The 22,565-nt window shown below is 43.2% G+C and overlaps 1 protein-coding gene across 1 annotated transcript in view; it reads right to left on the reverse strand.

The window, feature by feature from the left end:
* Nucleotides 1-758: 758 nt before the first annotated feature.
* CEP112 (centrosomal protein 112) overlaps nt 759-22,565 on the reverse strand; it is a 373,877-nt gene continuing 352,070 nt past the window's right edge. Inside the window, exons 25-27 of the mRNA XM_031468925.2 lie at nt 5,630-5,731; nt 2,646-2,710; nt 759-1,628 (exon numbers count right to left, since the gene is read on the reverse strand). Of these exons, the coding sequence (XP_031324785.1) occupies nt 1,625-1,628; nt 2,646-2,710; nt 5,630-5,731 (171 nt within the window). The 3' untranslated portion in view covers nt 759-1,624. The remainder of the gene's footprint in view (nt 1,629-2,645; nt 2,711-5,629; nt 5,732-22,565) is intronic.

Below are 22,565 nucleotides of genomic sequence, written 5' to 3' on the forward strand. Positions count from 1 at the left end.
TGTTTTTCACAGTCTGTACAGAAGTACTTGAAATTAACCATGTAGTTGTAATCTTTCCCTTCCAAGTACTCAATCATAGCACCAACTGTTATCATTTGTTCGGTAGTTTTAAAAGCATCTCATACAATCTCTCTTTTTCCCGAATATTCTCAAAGCCAGTGCTATAATTTGTTGTATATGCAAGAAAAAAATCCGATCTTTCAAAGGACAGAGACTTATTTCTGGAGGAGGTGTCCGGGTGGACATGACCAGGCAGAGTGGTGACCAGGCAGAGATGATTTAGTGCAAGGATTTGAGGCCTCTCACTGACGGCAGGCCACAAGGCAGTGTTTACGCCCTAGCTTTGGAAGTGGCTGTAAAACCTGTTACTTCCTTATCATCTCCATGTCTCAGTTACAGTACAAAAAAGGATAATTAATCCTCAGGCAGCAAACAACAAAGATGGGCGTGGGAAAGAGAAAAGAATTTGAAAAACTGTAAATAAACGTTCTGCCCTGTCCTTTCACAGTAAATCAGATGATTACAGCCCCGCCCACGGGCCAGATTTCAGAATGTCTCAAAGGGCCCATGGCACGCACCACAACACAGTCAAAAAGAACACGGAACAGCCATCCTCTGCAATTCAGAATTTCCTTGGTAAGTCAGGGTTGACCAATCCACACAGAATTACTTACTAGCGTTCAGGTGAGGCTAGCTCCCATCCGTCCATGGGAGCTGACACCATATTCTCTCAACAAGGAAAATGGGACCAATCAAAGCTCATTTTGCCATCACTTGCCAGGGATGCCCCCCAACATATCTCCACATTTTTAGGCTTTCTTAAGGAATGTCAGTTGATATTATAATTAAACAACAACCATCAAGTCAGAGATCAAGAAAACCACAATAAAATCGCAGCTGCTATATGCAATTCTTACACTATTCTGCAACCGGAGTCCCAGGATCAGATCGGAGCCCAACATGACATGTACCTGGACTGATGTCAGACGACCCAGTGATTTTTTATTCTAAATAAATGTGCTACTTACGGATTTGATCTCTGACATGACATAAGGTATTTTTCCCCATAGCACAATTTGAGAGTGACAGTATTTTCTAGGGGGAAAAAAAACACCCATGCACATGTCATATTTATGTTAGCAAATGAGGTGCAGTAAAAAGTAGAAATAAAACTGATAAGTACGAAATAATATTTTAATAGTATGCCAACATGAAAACAAGTGTGAACATGTTAAAATTTTGGATATGATACTACAAACGTGATTTTGATCATATGCAACTGGTAAAATTCTACGCAAAAGGATTAACGAGGCAGAGCCAGAAATCATTTCTTTTCCGAATATAAGCAAGTCTTAGCACACACTCACTGGCACACGTATATGGATATCAGAAATAAAGGAATGTTAAAAAAATACCTTAGGCAGACACAAATGAAACCACCCCATGAGTGTACGAGCAATGCATGTTTTTATGTTCTTAATTACATGTAAGCATTAAAAAAAATGCCATCGATCTCACAGTTTACAATATCCAAATCTTCAAACCTGCTGGAAGAAATCCACAGCGCCGCCGGGACGGTTAGATCCACCACTCTCCTGTGTGACTCAGTTAAGTCTACGTGCAGTTACCTGAAAATCAAAAACCCCAAAGTGATGACTTTCTCTAGGTTCAACGCACATGTCAATAATAAAATAGGTTCTAATTCAGAAGTCGGACAGAAGTTAAAAAGGATATCTGATACCAAAATTTCATCATTTACACCTAAAGGGATCAAGTCATATCTGTACCAAGCAAGAGAATTTTTTGAAAAGTAAACAATTCACAAGGTTTTCTTTTCTTTTTTTAATTAAAGTATAGTTGATTTATAATACTGTGTTAGTTTCAGGTGTACAGCAAAGTGAGTCAGTGTATGTTTAGATGTATATCTATATATTCTTTTTTTAAAATTCTTTTGCATGATAGGTTATTACAAGATATTGAATATAGTTCTCTGTGCTAGATAGTAAATCTTTATCTATTTTGTATGTGGTAGTGTGTATCCAAAGTTTTTGCTTTTAATTCAATGCCAAATAAGGGGTCGGCCTTTTTCTGCACTAAGGCGAAGGTTGTAGACTGAATCAGAGCAGGTAAACGTGATCTGTGTCAGTGATGCCTCTGGGAACCTCTAACTAGAAGGATCTCCTGCACCCTGAGAAGTGCGCTCTGGGGGCACCGAAGTCTTGGCAAGTGTTGCAACATCACTGAGCCATATATTTTGGTCTGAAAAACATCTGCAACAGAGCCAAGCCTACGGGAGATGTAGGGCTTTGAGGATGTGGGCTACGGTATGAAGAACTGCACCATCTCACTGTTTTAAGAGGAAGACAGTGTCTCCCTAACCCTGCAACTGGGCTTCAAGACAATGTCCTGTCCTGCCTCCACAGGTGAGGCCCCGCCACGTCAGGCAAAGGCAGGCCCTTGCACCTCGTGCTGGGGGCGGGCTTTTCCCCAAGACAGGCTCTATACTAAAAATAAGTCTTTTTGTTTGTTTGTTTTCAAAATTGATATGTTTAAGCATTTTAATACAAATTTTAATGTCCAACCAGGAGGCTCACAGGTGCAGACCATACGAACTACTCAGAAGGCATTCTGATCCCAGGCTGTACCTTCTGCCTTGGTATGTGGTCAGTTCCTCTTGAAGGATGGTTGCTCTCTTTTGCAGGAAGTTAACCTAGAAAAGACACCTTGTATGAGAAGAGGTGAACGTGGCTTAAAGGGCAATATTGTGCAAACACAGGATGGCAGGATTTTACTTAAACTCATATGACTCCCTGGATAAAACGCAGAGGACTTGTTGAGTGTTCATGTTGTGTTTTTTACGTTTGATCACATCACATCCCTACTGAAAAGCCTTCAGAGGCCACAGGACCAGGTTCACAGGGAGCACTGCAGCACTGTCTGGATCCGGTCCAGCCCTTCTTTGCGGCTCCATCTCTCCTCATGCCCTCCCCTCCGTCGCCGCCTTAAACTCCACGTCTCTCATCATCTTTGGCCCCTTGGCACAGGACGTTTTCTCTCTAGGGAATGCTTGGTTAACTGCCTCTTGTTCATCCTTCACTGTCTGGCTCAAAAGTCACATCTCCTACTGAATTCCTTGACTCCTCCCCCGCAGCTCATCTGGTCCTGCCCCAGGCAATCAGCGGCCCTCTCCTCCTTAGGCTCTGATTCTGTTGTTAGTGCTTTTCAAACTCCCTTGTGGTTATTTGTTTTCGTCTCTCTCCCTCAAGCCTGAGAGCTCTTCTGGGGCAGGGATGACATTCACTCATCTCTGTATCTCTAGTTTCTTTTACAGGGCTGGGCACGTAGCTGGTATTCCTTAACTCATTCATGAATGAATGAGCGAGTGGAAAGAAGATTACTGCCTACGAGAAACCTTAATCCATCCCGGGGATTCCCTGAGGTTGGAGAGACAGTACCGTGTGGTGGAAAGAGCCCGAGCTTTGTCTGGAGTTAGGCCAGCATGGGTTCAATTCCTGGTTTGGCCTCTGTGGTACTAGGAAATTTCCTTATGCTCTTGACGCTTTACCTGTGAAGCAGGGGTAATGACAGCCCCTTCCCCAAATTATGAGGATGACATGAAATGACTAATAGAAAGTGCCTAGTACAGGTACTCTTGTGGGGCTGGGGATGGAGGAAACTTAATTGCCAAATATATTCTCTTAAGTCAGACCTTTACAACGTGGTTGGGTTATTTTGAAGTAGAAATTTCTATATTATTAAAGCTACTTATATCAGGTATAAATTCGATAGCACATTATACAACCAAATAAAAATGATTTGGGGATAACTTATCCTATGACTTAATGTAATCAAGAGTCGGGGTATTTGATCACTTCGGAACTGTTTACTCTTGCCTCTTTGGGCTGCACTGAAACCATGGCAACGGTTGATTCTGAAACATAGTTATGCAAGAGAGTACAGCTGGCAGGAGAGAAAATGTGCTCGAAGCGGGGAAAAGCACAGGTTTTCTAAATGGGTACGTATCAAAGGGGTCCCCTCGGTTTTGCTTATGTGTCATAGAACCCTGGCCTTAATTTTATCCAGTTGCTCACATGACCCCCCAGGACAACTGATAATTTCAGCAGATGCAAGGACTGCACCGATTCAGCTTCCCTGCCCCCACCGTGCTTTGCAATCGGAATTCCAACAATTTTCAAAAACACAGGCACCTGTGCTTTCAAACTAAATTTGCTCACTACATGGCCAGCGCCTCCTCCACGCAGCTGCCAAGGCTGAGGCCCTCACGCAGCTGGCAGCACTCTCCTTCTGGGTCAACATCCAGTTTTAGGAGGCTGAAGTGGTTTTTATTACAGTGAAATGATATGAATGATAACAGAAGCCCTGCAGGTGGATATCAGATTTCATTCTTTCTTCTCTTTCTTAAAAAAACTCCTCCAAAGGTGCTAGGTCCCACACAGCTGACCCTAAGGAAGCTCTCCTACGAAGTTAATGGGAAAACCACACCTCGAAGAGAGTTTTTCATGTCAATAATGATGACTTAACCCTTTCTAAGCCACCACCCTCCCGTGGTACTTATTTTTACACGTAGGAGCTAGCACAGCAAAACTTCTTCTGAGACTACAAAAGCAATCGCTAACGGTTGCCTAGAGATTGGTATTTTCAGATAAGAGACTTTTACTCAGGGGAATATAAAAGGCAAGGCTGACATTTGCTCCGCATTCACCTTATGCGTCATAAACGGCTAACGTGAATACCATCAAACTACATCCTTTGTTTTATTCGTAAACAAATTTATTGAGCACGTACCCTGTGACAGGCATCATTCTTGGCACAGAGAGCAAAGAAATCTTTCCCTTGTGGAGCTCTCCCAGAAAAAAAGGACGTTTTGAATTTCTAAGTGTGTTAGACATGGGAATATGTGAACTCTTTCTCATGTGGAGTTGAAATACTCATTAGTTTTTTTTTTTAACTAGCAATATATAAAACTAACGCTATCTAAAATATATACAGCAATATATAAAACTTGTTTTAGAGAAAACTTCTGTAGGAAGTTTTTAATTAGTATCTAAATTTAAGCCAGTTTTATCTCTCATGTTGTAAACCACTGTACCAAGAACTATACATTGCAGCAGAAATGTGTAACCTGATTGTTTGAATACCTTGTTATTATCCTGCCTGGATCTTAAAATGCATCTCATTATCTCTAATAATCATAAAAAATACACCAGAATAAAAATGCTTCCAACTTAACCATGTTTTTTATTTCTCTGCCCTTTCACACAGTAAGGAATTAGCAGTGTGCTAAGTGATGGCATTTTGGGAATGGTACCAAGAATAAAAGGGTGAGTCTGTATTGGAATGTGGACTGTAAATAAAAGTAACCATAACTGAACTTTTCAATTTCAAGGATGCTTTTAAGAAAATTTTGAGACAAAGAGTTCTTAAACTAGTAAGAAAAAAAAAATCTACCTCCCCCACCCAAAAAGAGCCCCCCAAACCAATTCATCCTGAGAACTAGGTTATGCTAAGACATCACATTGATTTCTGGCATCAATTTAGAATCAAACTTATGAATTCAGATATGCACATCACCTAAACCCTTGAAAAATTCCTTGATTCTAGTAATTACCTGTGACTTTAGGGAGGAAATAGTGTCTTCAAGTTCTTGTCTTAGAGATGCTGGCATCAACCCTTTAAATTTTGTTTCGTATTCTTGTCGTATGTAAGTTATCTAAAGGAAAAAAAAATAAAAGCTTATCTTGCTGATCACAGAAATGACTGTTTTGAATTTAAGAAATCCCAGAATAATATCCATTCATCACAAAGTTATGTCTGATACATGTGGTCAGAAACCAGACAACAAAGATGAAATAAAGGGAAACAGTCACAAACTGAAAAAGGTACTCAGCCTGTCCATGAGGGTCTAGGAGAGACAGTCCCTGCAGCCACACTTTATTTCCTTAAAATCCGTGCTGGCACAGTTTTCAGCACTGGGTAAGTACAACACCTGCTCTCTCCTCTTACTCATGATGTACACGTTTTGCTAACCCTGTATCCTTTTCTTGATCAGGATGTGGACTGTGATCATACTAAACTGTGATTTGAGGACAATTCATGGTATGTTGTTGGTCTGATTAAGAGAGCCCCCCAGACTGTCTAGGCGCCTGGGTGCTGGATATGATCCATATGAGTATGGAGACACAAATGAAGGAAAATCTGCACAGCTGTGTCTCCAAGCCTCCCCTCTACCCGAGAGCCCCTGTCGTCACGAGTATCTCTGCCTCATGAGTCTCCCTCTGCCTCCAGAGCCCCAGCAGTTCTTGCTCAACTGATGGTCACTGAGCTGGTAAAGAAAAGGTTGCTGGCTCATCCCATTCATCTCTCTAAAAGCTAAAGCTCTAAACAGGAAGGTGGGGAAGGTGGAAGAAAAGTCTTTGGAAGAATATGCTTGAGCAGGATGAGGAAGTGTATGAGTGTGACCATGAATGTGAGCGTGACTGTTTTCATGTCTTTCTTCAGCTCTGTTTCTTTTTCTTCCTCCTAATCTGAGGTGCAACGGAATTAAAAAATCTGCTGCATGTGCTGTGTGTGACTTAACTGGTATTAAACTTGAACTGCAGTGTAGCCCACAAATGATTCAGTGGACACACCTGAAAATAAGGTAGTAATACTACGGAAGGATGTGCAACTGAGTTCAGTTAGACAATCTATGGATTTACTGAGGATAATTTAAAATTATTTGCCTTTAATATCCATCTTTTCTTATACTACACTAAATTAAGGAAGAAATGTGTTCTAATAGTTTATTACTGAAATCCCATGGCAAATGTTCTAGGTAACAATTTTTCAATTTTTGGCAAAGTGGGTTTTTTTTTTGATGTATGTTACAATCTTATGATTTATACCTAAAGGAAAACCAGAAATAATGAAAAATGATCTCTCACTGATACAATATTTGCTTTTTTCCATTTTATCATCTGGGACTTAAGTCCAATAGTTACATTCATCAGATGACTCAAATGAAAGGCAAACACAGAGCAAAACACATGATTTATAAAACAGACCTTAGGGGCAACCTTTATCGAGGGCTCACAGACTATTATATATTGACATTTTATTCTTATCACTCAACACTGGCTCTGTAATTCTGAGCTACTACTCTTAAAAAGGACTCATGTTTGCTCTGTTTCTTGTATCCTTGTTTGTTTAGAATGTCTGCCCACTGCTTGTACATTTGAAAGACAACTTGGCTGGGTATACAAATGCTTCTGTCCCTCTTTCTTTCTCTCAGAATTTTGGAGATGCTTCCTCAGTGTCTTCTGGCATTGCTATGGTGACATCTGAAGCTAGGCTTCTGTTTTTTCCATGTTGAATGTGACCTTCTTTATCTGCTTGGATGCCCATATGATTTTCTTTTTCCCTTGATTCAGTAACTTCACTGGGATATGTTTTGGTATTAATGACTCTATATCAATTTTCCTGAAACACCATGTGTGCCCTTTCTACCTTTATATTTAGTTCTTTGAAGAAAAGTTTCTTCTGTTAGAAGAATTGTTCTCCATTATAGTTACATATGTTCGGGTGGTATATAAATTTTTTCCTATTCTTTACTTCAGGAACAGAGATTTTGCATGTGTTGGCTCTTCTTTGACAATCTTCCATAATTATAATTTGTTCTATTATTTTACTTTCTTATCATTTTATATCTGTTTTATACTTTCATTTCATGTTGTGTTTTCACCATATTTTCTTAGATGTTCTAGTTATGACTTTCCTATTTTTGTTTCTTCTAATATGGTTTCAATCTCTGTAGTCTTTTGATTTTAGCTACCATTTTCCCTAAGCTCTGAGAGATCACTTTTCATCTCTGTTAACTTCTATCATCTTTAAACATATCTTTTTTCCCTCCTCTCTCCCCTCCATCTTTTTCTTTGACAGAGAGATCTATCAATGTGTTTTGTAAATGTTTTGACATTATGAAGAACTCTTTGTTTCAAAGAACTGTAATTTGTCTGAACCTTCTTCCTTATTTCTTGGGTAATTGCCCATTTGATCTATGTTCTAACCTGCTTTTTGCTTACATTCCTTCTTTCTCTCTCTCTTCATCTAGCAAGGATCTTATACTAGTTCCTTTTTCTTAAAAAAAAAATTAAACCTCATTTTTGAATGGAACCAAGTATTTGCTGAAAGGGGGAGTGCGTCGGGGCAGGCCACAGCTATGATTCTGTATCGTAGTCTTCAACACCCTTTGACCAAGCTTATTATTTCATTTGTTCTTGGGGCCCATCTCCTCTTAGTTTTCAAGTACTTTGGAAGTCATGGCCAAGAACTTAAGCCCTTAAGTTGATGCTCACAGTTTCTCTTTACTCTCTTGCCCCACTTAACTTTTCACATCTGATTGTCTCCCTCTCTCGGAGGCTAGGCCACAGACAGCAGACAGCTGTGTGTGAGCCAGGCTGTTCTGTGATCACGACTATCCCTCCCATCACTTTTAAAATTCCATATGCTGTATTTTCCAACCTTTATTGAGGATCCTGGCATTTCTACTCTCTGTCTAGTCCTTTCTTCTTTGTTTTTCTGATTTTGGTGAATCTGAGTGAACTTAAAATGAGCCCTTGGAAAATCTGAAATTACCTCACCTATGGGTGAGACTATCAATCGGGAAAATATTACAACTCTGAACCCTTAAATCCAAATCCTGAGTTTAATCATCATTATACCAAGCAGAATTCTGTTACTTTAATAAAGTCATGGAAAACTTTAACCAATCTGTTTTACTCTATTTATGAGGTTAATGACGTTACTACCAGCAAATGTTTATTGAGTACTTCGTATGTGCCGATTGAATTCTAAGTGTTTTAAGGAGTGTTTAAACCTTCTGACAACCCAATGAGGTAAGCACAGAGGGGTAAGCCACAATTTGAACTCAAGCAGTCTGACTCTCAAGCACATATTCTTAGCACTATGCTCTGCAATTTCTCACACAGTCTTTCCACATGCTGAAATGTCTCTTTCATCTCCAAAGGAAAAGACTCTGACATACACAACCAGACAGGGCACTTTATCCACAGCACACTGGTGCTCTCCCTAGCATAACAGGGGCTGGCGGACATCTTTCCAGGCATCCAGCTAGTCTTCGCTCTATGTTTTAAATGACAACAATGTCAACAACAATTGGTTCCAGTATGGTATGGTTCCCCATACTTTCCCATTGGTTTAAAATTTTAATTTACCAAGGATTTATGATAAGGCTAATTTTTAAAAAAATCTGTACAAATGCAGTACACATTTGGACCTAAAATAAAACTCCCACAAACCCCCCACGGAAGTGCACACTTTAAAGTTCAATCAGTGAAGGCTATCTCTAAGTTTGTCCTGTGGCAGAATGAGAAAGAGGAAGGAAAGAATTAGCTTATATTCCTTTATATCACTTTCGACTCCTGTTACTATTTTGCTGTCCACACCTCTGACCCGGGATGTGTTTGACGGGAAATAATCAGGGAAGGATAACGTTTATCTATAGACTAATCACACACTATTCACTGTTACACATGCCACTCTCCCTCCTTCCTGTCTTCCCACATTTCTTTTTTGGTGTTAATCTGGCCTTACAACAGAGTAAGAAACAAGAGGAAGTTGAATTGATCTAAGCAAAAGGTTTGCTGGACATACATACAATTCCTTTTACTAAAGGAGATCAAATTTTTTTACATACAAATCGATTTTATTATTAGATTTGAATATTAAATTTTATTCATACACAGTGTCCAATTACACCAGTGAAGGATGTTTATTAAACACAGAAGAATTCAAAGACTGTTCTTGCTTGAGTACTTCTGGAAAGGAATTTCCCAGACAGTTGTGGCTCCTTTCCATTCCACCTCAGCACTCCCACTGCCCTCAAAAAGCCATGTGTATCATTATCTGCTCTTCCATGTTCCACAACCACATCACACCAAACAGACATAGCTCCCTTCTCTCCACAATGGTTACTTCTCTCTCCACTTTCCTTAACTGCCTTTCCTTTAGTGAAGGAGAATTAGGCAACTCAGGACATCATGACAAACAATGACATTCCTGTAATGTAGGCTGAGTGGAAACGGTGTATGTATAACATGGTACCCACATGACCAATGAGAGCTGTGTTCTGCTCCATGGCAACAGACTGCCTACCTTTCCCTGGAAGGCACAACACTGACAACATTTCCTTTGATTTTAAAAACAGACTACGAAGACCAAGAACACTGTAACTGGAGGTTAGCATCACAATTAGGTAAAACTTATACCCTGTCTCATCAGATAAATATTCATTTGCATAAGTAAGAGTCTATGAAGTGTAAAGAATATGAAGTTGACTTGAGCCAAGAGGGTGTCTGGAGATAAAAATTCAAAGTGATGTTGAAAAAAAATCAAACCTTGGAACTCTATGATTTCATCAAAAATATAGATGGGAGAAGTAACACATGTAGGGGTGTTTTTATTTGAGAAACACAGTATCAGTTATGTCAGTATGTCAGAACTTTGTCAAATACATCAACCTCCTACTGTAAAAACAAGATGGAAATGGTAGCTTTGTACAGACAATGTGGGGATGGTGTTTCAAACACAAGTTACTTTATGGTAAGCGTCAATGCACCCCATACTAAACTCACTTTCAAAGAGGTGAGAGACGGTGAAGGCCACTTTTTGCATTGCCATTGGTAAATCCTGTTTTTTTTTTTTTTTTTTTAACACATCTCTGCACAGTCAGTATTGTGTTTTAAAGTAAGAGTGAAGATCAGGAATATGACCTTGCCTAATATTACTTTACAAAGCATATTCCAACCAAGCATTTTTGGGGTCAGCTCAGTGGCAGACAAAGGGAACTCACTAAGAACTCTATCGATGCTGTCTCCTAGATGTCTCTCCACTAGTCTGCGTCACCCCTGGGATCACCCCAGTCCACAATACCTCATTCTGCACCCAGACTACTGCAATATTGGTATGCTGATTTTGTTTTTCGAACTGAATTTGTTCCACCATTAAAGTCAAGATCAAAATCCTTTATGTGGCCAATAAGATCCTGCCCTTCTCCACCTCTCACCGTCCTGTCACCCCAGTCTCCCTGCTTCTGGAGCATCAGACATCTTAGCTTGCTTTCAGTTTATTCACCAAATGCCCACATGCTTTTTCTTACCCAGGGCGTATCTCATTTTTCCGATTATACTTTCTTGTCCCATGGGTTTTGCCACGGCTTCCATCTGAAACTCTGGATATTGGAGGGTCCTGCTCTGTGGCAATATCAGGGGTGTTGTGGGTCCAGGCACCCAGCCAGGGGAGCTTCTCAAGACCTGGTGATGGGGCTGTGTCTGGATAAGCCATGGCCCCTCGCTACAGGTAAGCAACAGCTGTCAAAAGTCTCCTTTCAGGAACCGGGGCTCACCCCACAGCCCTTGCTTTCAAACTGCGACAGTTTCTTGTCATTTACCTGAAAGGCAAGGGGCCCTTCCTGCATTTCCAGGCCCGGTTACCTGGGTCTCTCCTCCCAGCTGCCTCTGCCTGCCGCTGCTCTTGGGACCTTGTACCGGCAGCTTCAGCCTCACCACCCTGGGGTTCTGTTCTGTTTCTGATCCTATGGATGTTCATCTTGGTTTTCATACCAAACATATCTTTTTACTTTTCTCTTTTTATGTTTTACTAATCATCGTTGAGGGTTTGGGGCAGAGGGGTGCCCCGTAACATGACATGATAGAGCCTTCCTGTACAAAAGGACAGACTGATTGTAACCTGCCTTTTAACTTAATATAGTAAAGTGCAGGGGTTCAGAGCTCAGGCTTTGGGGTAGGAATGTCTGGATCTCAGCTCAAAACTATCTCTCCACCCAGCCTGGACTTCTACCAGTTAGAAATCTATGGGAGGGTGAAGGGACATTACAAGATGCTTTACTCACTGTGAATTCGTTTATTCAGAACCCTGTCCGTTTAACACCTGGCTTAGCTGAATGCCATAAAGCAAGCTGAGTTTGACTGGTGGGTAGATTGTAGGGGGTTGGAGATGGGGGAAATAACAAGAGACAAGTTTGCAGCACAGTATGTACTCTGAGGGAGCGTGAACATGGGTGGGCACTGCAGTAGGGGTTATGTAGGGAGCATCACAAAGACACTGGGCTTCTGAAGGGTAGTGAAAGCCAGGTAAGAGGTGGGTAGGAGACTGCACGGTGAGCGAGGCGTTGGGGGGATTGAATATGCAAACAGAACAATGCAAACAGAAATGTGGAGTATTCTGAGCCATGGGCTTTTGTGCAATAAAAAGCTTTTGCACGGGCTTTTTAGGGGAATGATATATAGAATGTATAGGTTTGATATTGAATTCCAATGTGGTTTGAAGAATAAGAATGAAAGAAATAGTAGCAAAAGACGGTGCAAAAAATGCTCTAGTGCAGCTGAGAAAAAATGCACTGCCTTCTAAGAAATTCCATTTTTATTGGGGTTAAGGTATTATGTGTTGCCACAGCAACCGCCAAGAGATCCCTTTTAAGAAAGATGCTCTCCAGCACAGCCTGTGTACTTTGGTTCTGAAGTCAGAAGTGAAAATGTCAAAGTCGCCGTAATTCTCTTAACAACCTTCAAAATATTCATTCCCCCTCTTTCTTCAGTATGGTTTTATCTTACTGTTCTTTATTCCAATTGGCGTCCCCTCAAACTGCGGCTGCAGCTCCTGGGAGTCCTCTGTCCCCTGTTCACAGGGACCGGTTTCCACCCTGAAGGAGACAAGCCTGCTGCTCAGCAGGCCTGGGCCTCTCAGGACGGGGGCGGAGGGGGCGGCTGACTGGTGCAGCCACTGCCGACCCGCGAGCGGACAGGTGGCGTGGACTTGTTTTTGGAAAGGGTTAGGTTTTCAGGAAGAAGGAACCACTTTCTGGGTACCGTGGAGAAAACGGTGGTCTGAGAGTGTAAAGAATGGTTTGCACCCAGCACTTAAGTAGGTTTAGAGGTTCTCAATCCACTTTGGTAGCTGAAAAGATTCCTGACACCAAAAAGAAAATGGGGGAAAGTCTACCTGAGAACTGACGTAGAAACGGAGGTAAAACAGGTAAGACGGTCAAAGGCCAGAAAATTACCAAGAAACTGCCCAAATCTGTTCATGAATCAGAGACTTAAATACCTAAAAAGACTGAGGGTGTGACACGAAATCAACACGTGTGAATGTTAAAATTTCGAGTGCAATTTTGCACATAGGCTGTACATTTTACCTCCTGACGGAGACAGAGCTCCAGTAAACAAATGTGGCCCCCAGAGGCGCGCATTTAGAATTTCACAGGTGCAGTGGATAATGGCGAGCTCTGCCCCTCAGCGTTCATTCATTCAAGGGTCGTCCGGTCACTGGGGTCCCCCCTCCCCCACATCGGCCCACGGTGGTCGCAGGGTGGAGTAGGCACTGGGGCCCAGCCAATCGTCACCTCACGTTCCCCCGAGCTGTGACTGTTTAGGACCTAAGTATATGATCTAAGTTCAGGTAACCAGCCACCCAGACTCATGGGACCAATTGTCATCCTCTGGACTTCACACGGGGAGTGTCATTCCAGGGTTGGGACAGCCATCTTGCTCCCAAGGAGTGAAAGCCGGTCTGAGAGTGGAGCCAATCCAGAGGAAGAGAGCTGGAGAGACCGGAACTGGGCCCTTTATCAGTCTGCTCCCAAAGTTAGCCCTGTCCCTTGATTTTTCAGTTTGGGTTGCATTTTCTGTAGCTTGCAACCAAAATTGTCCTAACTGAAACAAGGCAGAACATACAAAATATTAACATGCATTTGTGTGTTGCATCTGTTTGACCAGGGGTCAGCAAATTTTGGCCTGCAGACCGAATCAGGCCTGCCACCTACTTCTTTGTAAATAAAGTTTTATTGGAACACAGCCATGCCCATTTGTTTAAGTATTATTGATGGCTACTTTCCCATGATGTTGGCAGAGCCGAGTGGTCTTGACTGAGGTCCTATGGCCCGTAAAGCCTAAAACATTTCCTAGCTAGCTCTTCCCGGAAAGTTGGCTGGCGCCTGCCCCAGACTGTGAGCACCACAGGTCAGGGATGGTGTCCGTTTTGCTGACCTCTGCAGCTCAGGCGTTCAGCTCGGGGCCTGGTATAGTGGCAGCAACTCATTAAATATTTGCTGAGTGAATGAATGAATCAAAACCCAAGAGAACACAACTGTTGGTGTTAAGTCAGTCTTTGTCTTAAGATGACAGGCTTTTCAGAATGTCTAGAGTAAACTCATCACAAAACCTTTCTCGAAATACAAAGAGCAGATTCCGTCATCACAGCACTGCAGCTCTTAATCAGCACGGTGGCTATTAATAAGCAGGCCAGCTTCAAAGCTGAGAAAATCGGAGGCAAACACCAGGGCTTACAGGGCTGCTGAGATCAAAAGTGATCTGGGAGATTCACCCTGAAGGAGGGGAGTTTGTTTCGTCCGTGCCCTGTTCTCTCCTCTAAGTTTCCTCCCCCTAACTCACTATCAGACTTTTTATAAGGCTGTGATATTAAATGACTCATGCTTCTCCCCCTCCCCCCCAAATTAAATGCCAGCTCCTTCCTCACTAGAATACATCTTTTGGTTTCTCCATCTAAAGTTTTTCTTCCTAATAATATTGTTCCTACTATTTTTCTTCACTTCACTTAGGGTGATACATAGTGTGAACACTCCCTCACTTCAAAGAAAGGCTGATGTAAGTTTTAAAGGATTATGATCTGAGCAGGAATTCTAGAGGCAGGGAACGAGCAGGGATAACTGGGGAAGTCTGGGGAGGTGAGCGACACGGGCACGTGGAGGGCGAGTTCTCACGAGTCAGAGGAGAGCGGACTGCCCACTTTACTCCATAAGGTACATCTCTGAAAGGGTCTGGAGAAAACACCCACAGGAGGGCACATTGTTTTCACGTTTACTTACAGCTCCTGGCTTTCATCTCAGAAAGAGAGGGGACCAGCCCTTTCTGGTGGGGCTAGACTCCCTGAAAAGGCAGGGTCCATCAGCAGAGGACCAAACTGCCCACCAAGGGCAGAAAGAAGACTCCTGAGACTTTTAACTGACTTTGTTAATAAAAGGCCCAAGAAGACTTAGGGACTGGGACTGATAGTCAGTAAGGCTGATTGGAGGTTTGGAGGCCATTTGATACTTACTCTTTGTACCCTGAAGTAAGGGTGGAACACTCAGCACATAGTAAATGCTCAGTAAATATTGTTTTAATGAGTTACTGACTGAACAAAGCTACATTTGAATAGGTAGGTGGGACCTTGAGATTATGGAGGGCAATAAAAGACATGCTGACAAGTTTAGATTTAATGTAGAAAACAGAGACAGTAAAGAGAAACCAACACTTGCGAACACCTGACAGATGCCAGGCACTGTATTAAGATCTGCTATATAATCTACATATTGTGGAGATTCTATTTAATCCTTGCATAAAGTTTGGGAGATAGATATTATCATACTTATTTCCTAGATGAGGATGCAGGCTCACAGTGAGCAACTGTCAGACCAGGACGGAGACCTGACATCTCCTTGTTGCTGGGAGGCGGGGGAGGGCCTGGGATTCAGGGGACAGCAGGCGTGGCTGGAAGGTCGAGGAGAGTGAGGCGGTCTTGTTCTAAGGTGATGGCTATGCGAAGTCCGTATAATAGAAGCTGACAACTGACTGGCTTGTGAAAAATAAAAGGGAGAGGTGAGTTAAATGAGAATTTATGTCTCAGCCATGTGATGTAGAGACAGGGTAATAAGTGGAGGGAGTGGTCTGTGTGTGGGTGGAAGATACAGTGTGGGTTTGCGTTTTCGTGGTTTGAGGTCCGGGGGAGACACGCATGAGGAGGTGAGGAGCGGAGCTGGTGAGGAAAGCCAGGAGTGGATACCTGAGGATCCCGCTAGAGGAGGATGCTGAAGCCTTGGGAATGGAAGCACTCTCTGCAGAGGGCAGGAGAGACTAGGAATTGCCCAGGAGCAAAGACTCATCCCCAAGAGGCTCCAGCATTTGGGACGCAGGAAAAGTGGAAGGAGGTAGGATCAGGACGGCCAGAGAAGGTAGGGGGTGGGGAGCATGGCCCTGGTCCCACAGGGAGGGGGGCAATAGGTGTCAGATGCGGCCCAGAGACCAGGGCCATCTTCATCGCTTGCCTCGCATGCCGTCACCTCACATGACCCAGGGCCATCCAGACAGCCTATCAGTCAAGAGATTCTGGTGAGCAGTCATGCTACAATTAGAGTTTGAGATGGAATTACTCGATAAATATGTCATTTCTTATTTTTAAAGCAAAAATGACAATACAAATGTTCGTATCTAACCTTCAGTTGAGTATCATTCAAAATACCCGATTTAGTTAGAGATTTCTGACCTGGCTTGAGAGCATCTATTAAAAGGGGCAAGTCGTGACTGCTCTTTCTTTTCTGCATATTTAAACTCTTGACAATTATAAATAAGTTAAATCTCTCCCTCAAAGTACCAATTATGTCCTTAAGTTTGAGAAGGCATGTCTCGCCAGATATGGCATTCTATACAAAACACAAAATAAGAACACAAAGGCGGTCATTGTCCCCCTGGTGCGCCCGGGATTTACTCAGGCAGCTCCAATTAACACTAATGAGGATTTGGTGCACGAATCCCCTTACCTCCCAACGAACGGGAACAGAGACCGCACAACCTCACAGCAGAACATTTCACAACACCATTGTGAACAGTCACTGACTAAATTCATGAGTTGTTCACCTTTACACAGCAGAGATAAAAGGAATTTTCATTCAACTAAAAGTTAGAGAACTGAAGTTGTCAAAAGACTTCATTTAGGCTTTCTGAATGCCAACGGCCAGGGCTGCAGCCAGCCAACGTTTATGGCTGATTACTCGGCCCAGCTCTGTGTGGGGTAGGCAAAGTGCGTGTGAAATGGCTTTTGTCCTCCCGAAGCCTACACTTCTTACACGAGACATGTAAAAAGGAGCTACGTAAAGACATAATTGAAGTGTCATAGGCCAAAGACAGGGATAGGAGAGACTGATGACCTCTAAGTGGGATAATGGAGGTGGTGAGACCTGCTTTGGGTGCTGCAGAATGAGTAGGAGCTTTCAAGATGGATGGAAGGGAAAAGAAGTTGCTGGGTGAGGGAAGAGTGGGAGGCACACAGGTGGACGTGTGTGGCACGTCTGGGGACTGTCAGGTGGTTGGCGGTGGACGGAGGTGGTGCAGTGGGCAGGGGCTGAGCGAGCCAGGTGGAGGTCACGCGGTTAGGACTCGAAGGGTTATGCTTTATTCTGAAGACAGTGGGAAAACTCAAGGTTCCTGACTGGAGACTAATATATCTTGACTTCTGTTACAGGGAAAGGAACCTACTGCTGTTGTACTGCTTCTAGATTTTTCATCCACTGATTCTCTATATTGTTGACCAATTTCTCTAAAATGCAGATCTGATCAACTTGTCCCGGACTCCCCCATCATAAAAATACTTTAATTTTTTTTTTTAGCTATGGATTAAAGACAACCTCCTTGGCACATATGAATGGCCTAAGAACCTTCTCGAGCTGATCTTAGCCTAACTTTCCAGGACACCTTGGGCTTCAGTAACGACTGGCATTTTCCCCAAACCCATGCCATTTTGTGCCTCATGCCTTCGCACACATTGTTCTGGATCCCTTCTGTTCCTCACTGTTCTCACATAGAGCCTTCCCCAGGACACCTTTCCTTAGCCTTCCAGTCCAGGCGACCATTCCCTCCTCTACGATGCCTCAAAACGTATGCATCTGACAGTTACGATTGTTATGATGATCACCGCCATCACCGTCAGCGATGCACATTCACTGAGTGTTTTCCATGTATTAGGCGCCATGTTGCACTCTTCTGCATAAAATATTATATTATATTTTCTTTAATCTCCCTACTAATTCCATGTGGTACTTTGATGGCTTTTTCCACATGAAGAAATGGCCTAGAGCAGTTCCTATCTTACCACAGTCACACAGCTAATTAATTAGCAGCTGAACTAGCACCCACATCTAGGTCTTCCTTACCCCAACGCCCCTTCTTTTACTTCATTATCACATAATATAATTCTTTTTTTTTTTTTTTTACATAATATAATTCTTGATTACACAATGCTTTCTCCTATTAGACTATGGGTTCCCTGAGGACAAGTCCTATGTTTCACGGAGATCAATGCCATTTAAAACGTAAGTTTACATCATTACTTATTTGAAGTTTGAAAACATTTTATGGATTTTTTTGGGGGGGAGGGCCAACATAAAAGCATTTTTGCCTGCCTCTTATGCAGGCTGGAGTTTGCACGAAGCAGAACATAGCCGAAGACACAGATCTAGGCTCACATAACCAGCACCACACCTGTGTTAGGTGAGATGGGGAAACGGCCAGCCAAAGGGCGGTTCACTCTCAGTCTTTTAAGAGAGATGGTGGTCTCTATTTTTACAAATCAGATAAAGTGGTAATGCATATTAACTTGGCTTGGTCTGCTTGGACAGACGTGAATGTAAAATTTCTGTTAGAAACAGTCCCATTAAAGTATCTTTAGAAAACTTAAGTACATTGTTCCTGACTCAGACAAAACCAACACGACCTTAAGAAACTGTGCGGGGACAGCAACAGTCTGTTAGGCTGAGCAACAGGCTTCCTCGTCTAATCTTGTTTTCGCCATTATTTTCACCAGTGCATTCTTCCAGGAATACGTCTCCATGCATTCTTTGTAAAACTGTTGCCCAGATCTTTTTCTACGACACATCAAACCAACAAAGGTCAAATAAAGAGCAGGAAGAGTTTGTTCTCTCAGTTGAAGATACTGCTTTAATATTAAAAATGTACTGAAATCTAGAATCATATTCTGATGATGTCTGAGCAGAATCCACGGTTCAGAGTAAAAAGACGAAGGGAAAAATCGCTCCACCATCGCTGGGGGCCGAGGGCTATGCGATCCTCACTGGGACAGCTTTTTACTTCAATGACAGAGGGAAAAAAATCACTCTCCAAAAAAATTTGGGAGAAAAAGAGCCTAAATATTGGATGCTGATATTATGACTAATATTATTCTTCAAGTTTATTGGCCCTCAAGGTAAAACATATTACGGGGGAAATTTCAACTACCTCATTTCTCTGTGAAAACGAACAGAAAAGGCCTTTTCTTATTCGGCTAGAATGCGGGAGGGTTTGTTTTTGCTTTATTTGCATCCACTGGAGGCTGCTATCAGAGGGGTCTTCCGGTGTAGCTGCACCCAGTGGTACCCTAGGACTCCACAGCAGCTTCACTCCCTCTCTTTTATCTTGCATATGTATTTAAAACCGACCTTGGCAGCAACAAGCTTAAGATTTGGGGGATAAGGATACTATTTTATCTTGCATTATGCTAACTTTTTTCCTCCACAACTTCGAGAAAATCCTTTTCTCAAAGATTTTCTTTGAGAAAATTAATCTTGTTTCCTCTGGCCTCAGGAAGATTTAACATACTCAGACAGATAAGCCCAAGTCTCCGTCCTAAAAGTGGCTTCTGTGACCTTGGTCCAGTGATCTCAGAAATAGAAGGGCTGATGTACTGTGAACTTAGGCTAACACACACTTTAAACGTCCCTTAAGGGAATTAAATGTCTGATGGAATAAGAACTTCTGGCAGATTCGTCTGGAACATTTAATTTCATCTACCCAGAGTGTAGCTCAACTGTGCTTCTGGGTCACATGTGGCACCTGTCCTTAAGAAGTCTGGGAGAAGGTGGGTGGCCAGCGTGGCTGTCTAGGGATCAGGAGCAAAATATCAAAGGATGGCTGGTCTCAGGCACAGAGGTCTGTAAACTGCCATCTCAGGATTTCTGGAGCAACCTGTACTACTTAATTTAAATGATTCCATGCTGATGGGGATGGGACGGGAGAGCCTGGTGGATGGTTAGGTGGGAAACTGCCAGCATGGGTGGAGCTGCCTCGGAAGCCCAGCCTACGGCATGCCCAGAACTGGACACACGTTTTGTGCCTCTTTACCTCCCCTGACCAATGCTGAGCCCCTAAAATAGACAGTTTACCAGTCTATGCTCTGTGGGGAGCACAAAGGAAGAATTAAAACCTGTCTTCAAAGAGTTTTCAGTTTTCTTGGGAAACAAAATTAGTCCACAAACAGCTATGAGGAAACTGAGTATAACAGAAATTTGGATAAAGAAAAAGATCTTCGTGGCATGGAATCATTTGGGAAGGTCTGAGGGAGAGGGTGAGTATTTAGCTGAGCACCCATAGCATGGCAAAGGATGGCAACTGAATGGGCAGAAATTTGGTGAAAGGAGATTCCAAGTGAAGGAAACAAAGCATGAGCCACGGGGAAGATGAATGTGATGGGTATGGACGCCCAGAGCCTACTCAGAGAAGGCCTGACTAGAGGTGCTGAGGACTGCCTAGAAAGAATAGTGGACTGTCCTCTATTGGACTGTCCTCTAGTGGACTCCATCTAATCCAGACGATGGAGACCCTTAGAAATCTGGCAGAGAAGTCCATCAGGGAGTGGGAGCCAGCTGTATTTTCAAGCAGGGGAAAACGTGATGACAGTGGTATTTAAGGAAGATTACTCACAGAGGGGAGGCAGGGAGGCCAGTGATGGAGAGGCTATTTCATCCAAACACAGGTGATTAGGATTTGAACAAAGGTGTCAGTGGGGAGGATGGAGAAGTGAGGAGGACGGAAAAGATGAACAGAGTCAAAAATGACTTTTTGGAGGCAGAAATGACACAACTTGGTAAGGAAATGGTTATAGTGACTGATAGAGAATCCAGAGTCCAAGACAATGTCGAAATTCCCAGCAGAGTCTTCCTCTCAGTCCTGCTGACACTGTCAGGGATTCAGGGTCCTTACAGATGAACCATCTGGGCACCTCTGGCTTCTTGGTTCCCACCTGTCTTAGATCAGGCTGTTATAACAAAATACTATAGACGGGGTGGTGTACACATTTATTTCTCACACTTCTGGAGGCTGGGAAGTCCTAGATCAGGGTGCCAGCAGCACAGGTTCTGGTGAGGGGCCTCTTCCTGACTTGAAGACGGCCACCTTCTTGCTGCGTCCCCACCTGGTGGAGAGAGAACGAGATCTCTCTTCTCACAAGGGCACTCATCCCATCACGAGGGCCCCACTCTAGGACCTAATTACCTCCCACAGGTCCCATCTCCAAATACCATCGCACTGGGGTTTAGGGCTCCAGACTGAATTTGGGGGGGATACAATCTCCAGTCCGTAACACCACTTTGATTTTAATGACTCCTGTTTCCACACTATAGACTTTTTTCACCCCCACTCTGCTGTGTCACTCAGCCTTTTTTTCATTTGCAAGCCCAGCCCTCACAAGCTGATGAGCAATGCAGGTAAGGAAGGGAGGGATGTTAGTAGCGGAAGCCCAGCACCTGGAAGCAGCAGGATTTCTCTTACTAGTGCAGACCCAGTACGAGGGGGCTCAGGACCCAGGCGAAGGCTGACTTCACTAACCCAGTACTGATGCATGAACCGCCTTTCCCCCGCCAACTGCTCCAGGTCCCTGCTAGGATTGGAGTTTGGGCCAATGAACTTTCTTTTTTCTGTGATTTGAGCCTGGAACTGCTAGCAGTCATCCTGCAACCACGAGGAAGATAACTTGCAGAGAATGAAGCCAACAATAAAGAAGCACAGCCAAAAAAATGGAGACAGAGCAACCGGCTTTTGGTCACATAATCTGAGTAATTGGATTAAGCCTCCCTTGAAGCCAATACTGCTTCTCAGTTACATGAAGCAAAAAATCTAATTGTTTAAAGCAGTGTGAGTTTCAACCAGCTCTTTCTAATGGATTATTTGGCCAGGGCTGAGATTCTCTGCCAAAGGCCTTCCTTGACTTTGCTGGCCCAATCAGCCAGCCAGCCACATAATGATGGCCGCTGTTTAAACGGCCACACCCCACTGAGTGGACTGGATTGCTCAGTTCTGACCCTCAAACCAACCTCTGCATTTCCAACGAGCTTGTCTACCTCCTCACTCTTATCAGCATGACCATTCTGGCTACCCACAGCCTCCCTACTTTCCAAACTGACGGGACAGTTCTCTCCTGAACTCTCCTGCTGACTTAACCTAGGCTTTATACGCTAATACCTTACACTGCTGGGTCCTTTGGGCCAAACCCCAGCTCTGGGTACTCCTTGCCACCTGCTTTCTCCATCCTGAAGCTATCTTTTGCTGCTGCAGAAAGGAAACAACAACAATAACACACACACACTATTTTGATACGGTCAACTACAAATTCATGCTATTTAACCTCACTGGACCTTTCCCACTGCTGGCAAACCTTTCGCTGGCCTCTGTTTTACGCTGTGTGGGGCCTTTTTCACACGACTGCTGTCTTACAGGAGACCTACGTACCCAGCAGCCAATACTGCTGATCATCTGCCAGTGACTGGCCCTGTAATTCAGGACCTGGTGAAGCTTCTGGCAACACATAGGGAACACCACAGAAAATAACTTTATTCAAAGTCAAGAGTTTAGTTCTTTGCTGTGTGTCTTAATTGATGCAGGCCATCAAAGCAGTAATTGCAGCGAGCAAGGTATAAATCAATAAAAGAA

This window comes from Camelus dromedarius, chromosome 16 (assembly GCF_036321535.1).
Source record: "Camelus dromedarius isolate mCamDro1 chromosome 16, mCamDro1.pat, whole genome shotgun sequence".
Classification (NCBI taxonomy): domain Eukaryota; kingdom Metazoa; phylum Chordata; class Mammalia; order Artiodactyla; family Camelidae; genus Camelus; species Camelus dromedarius.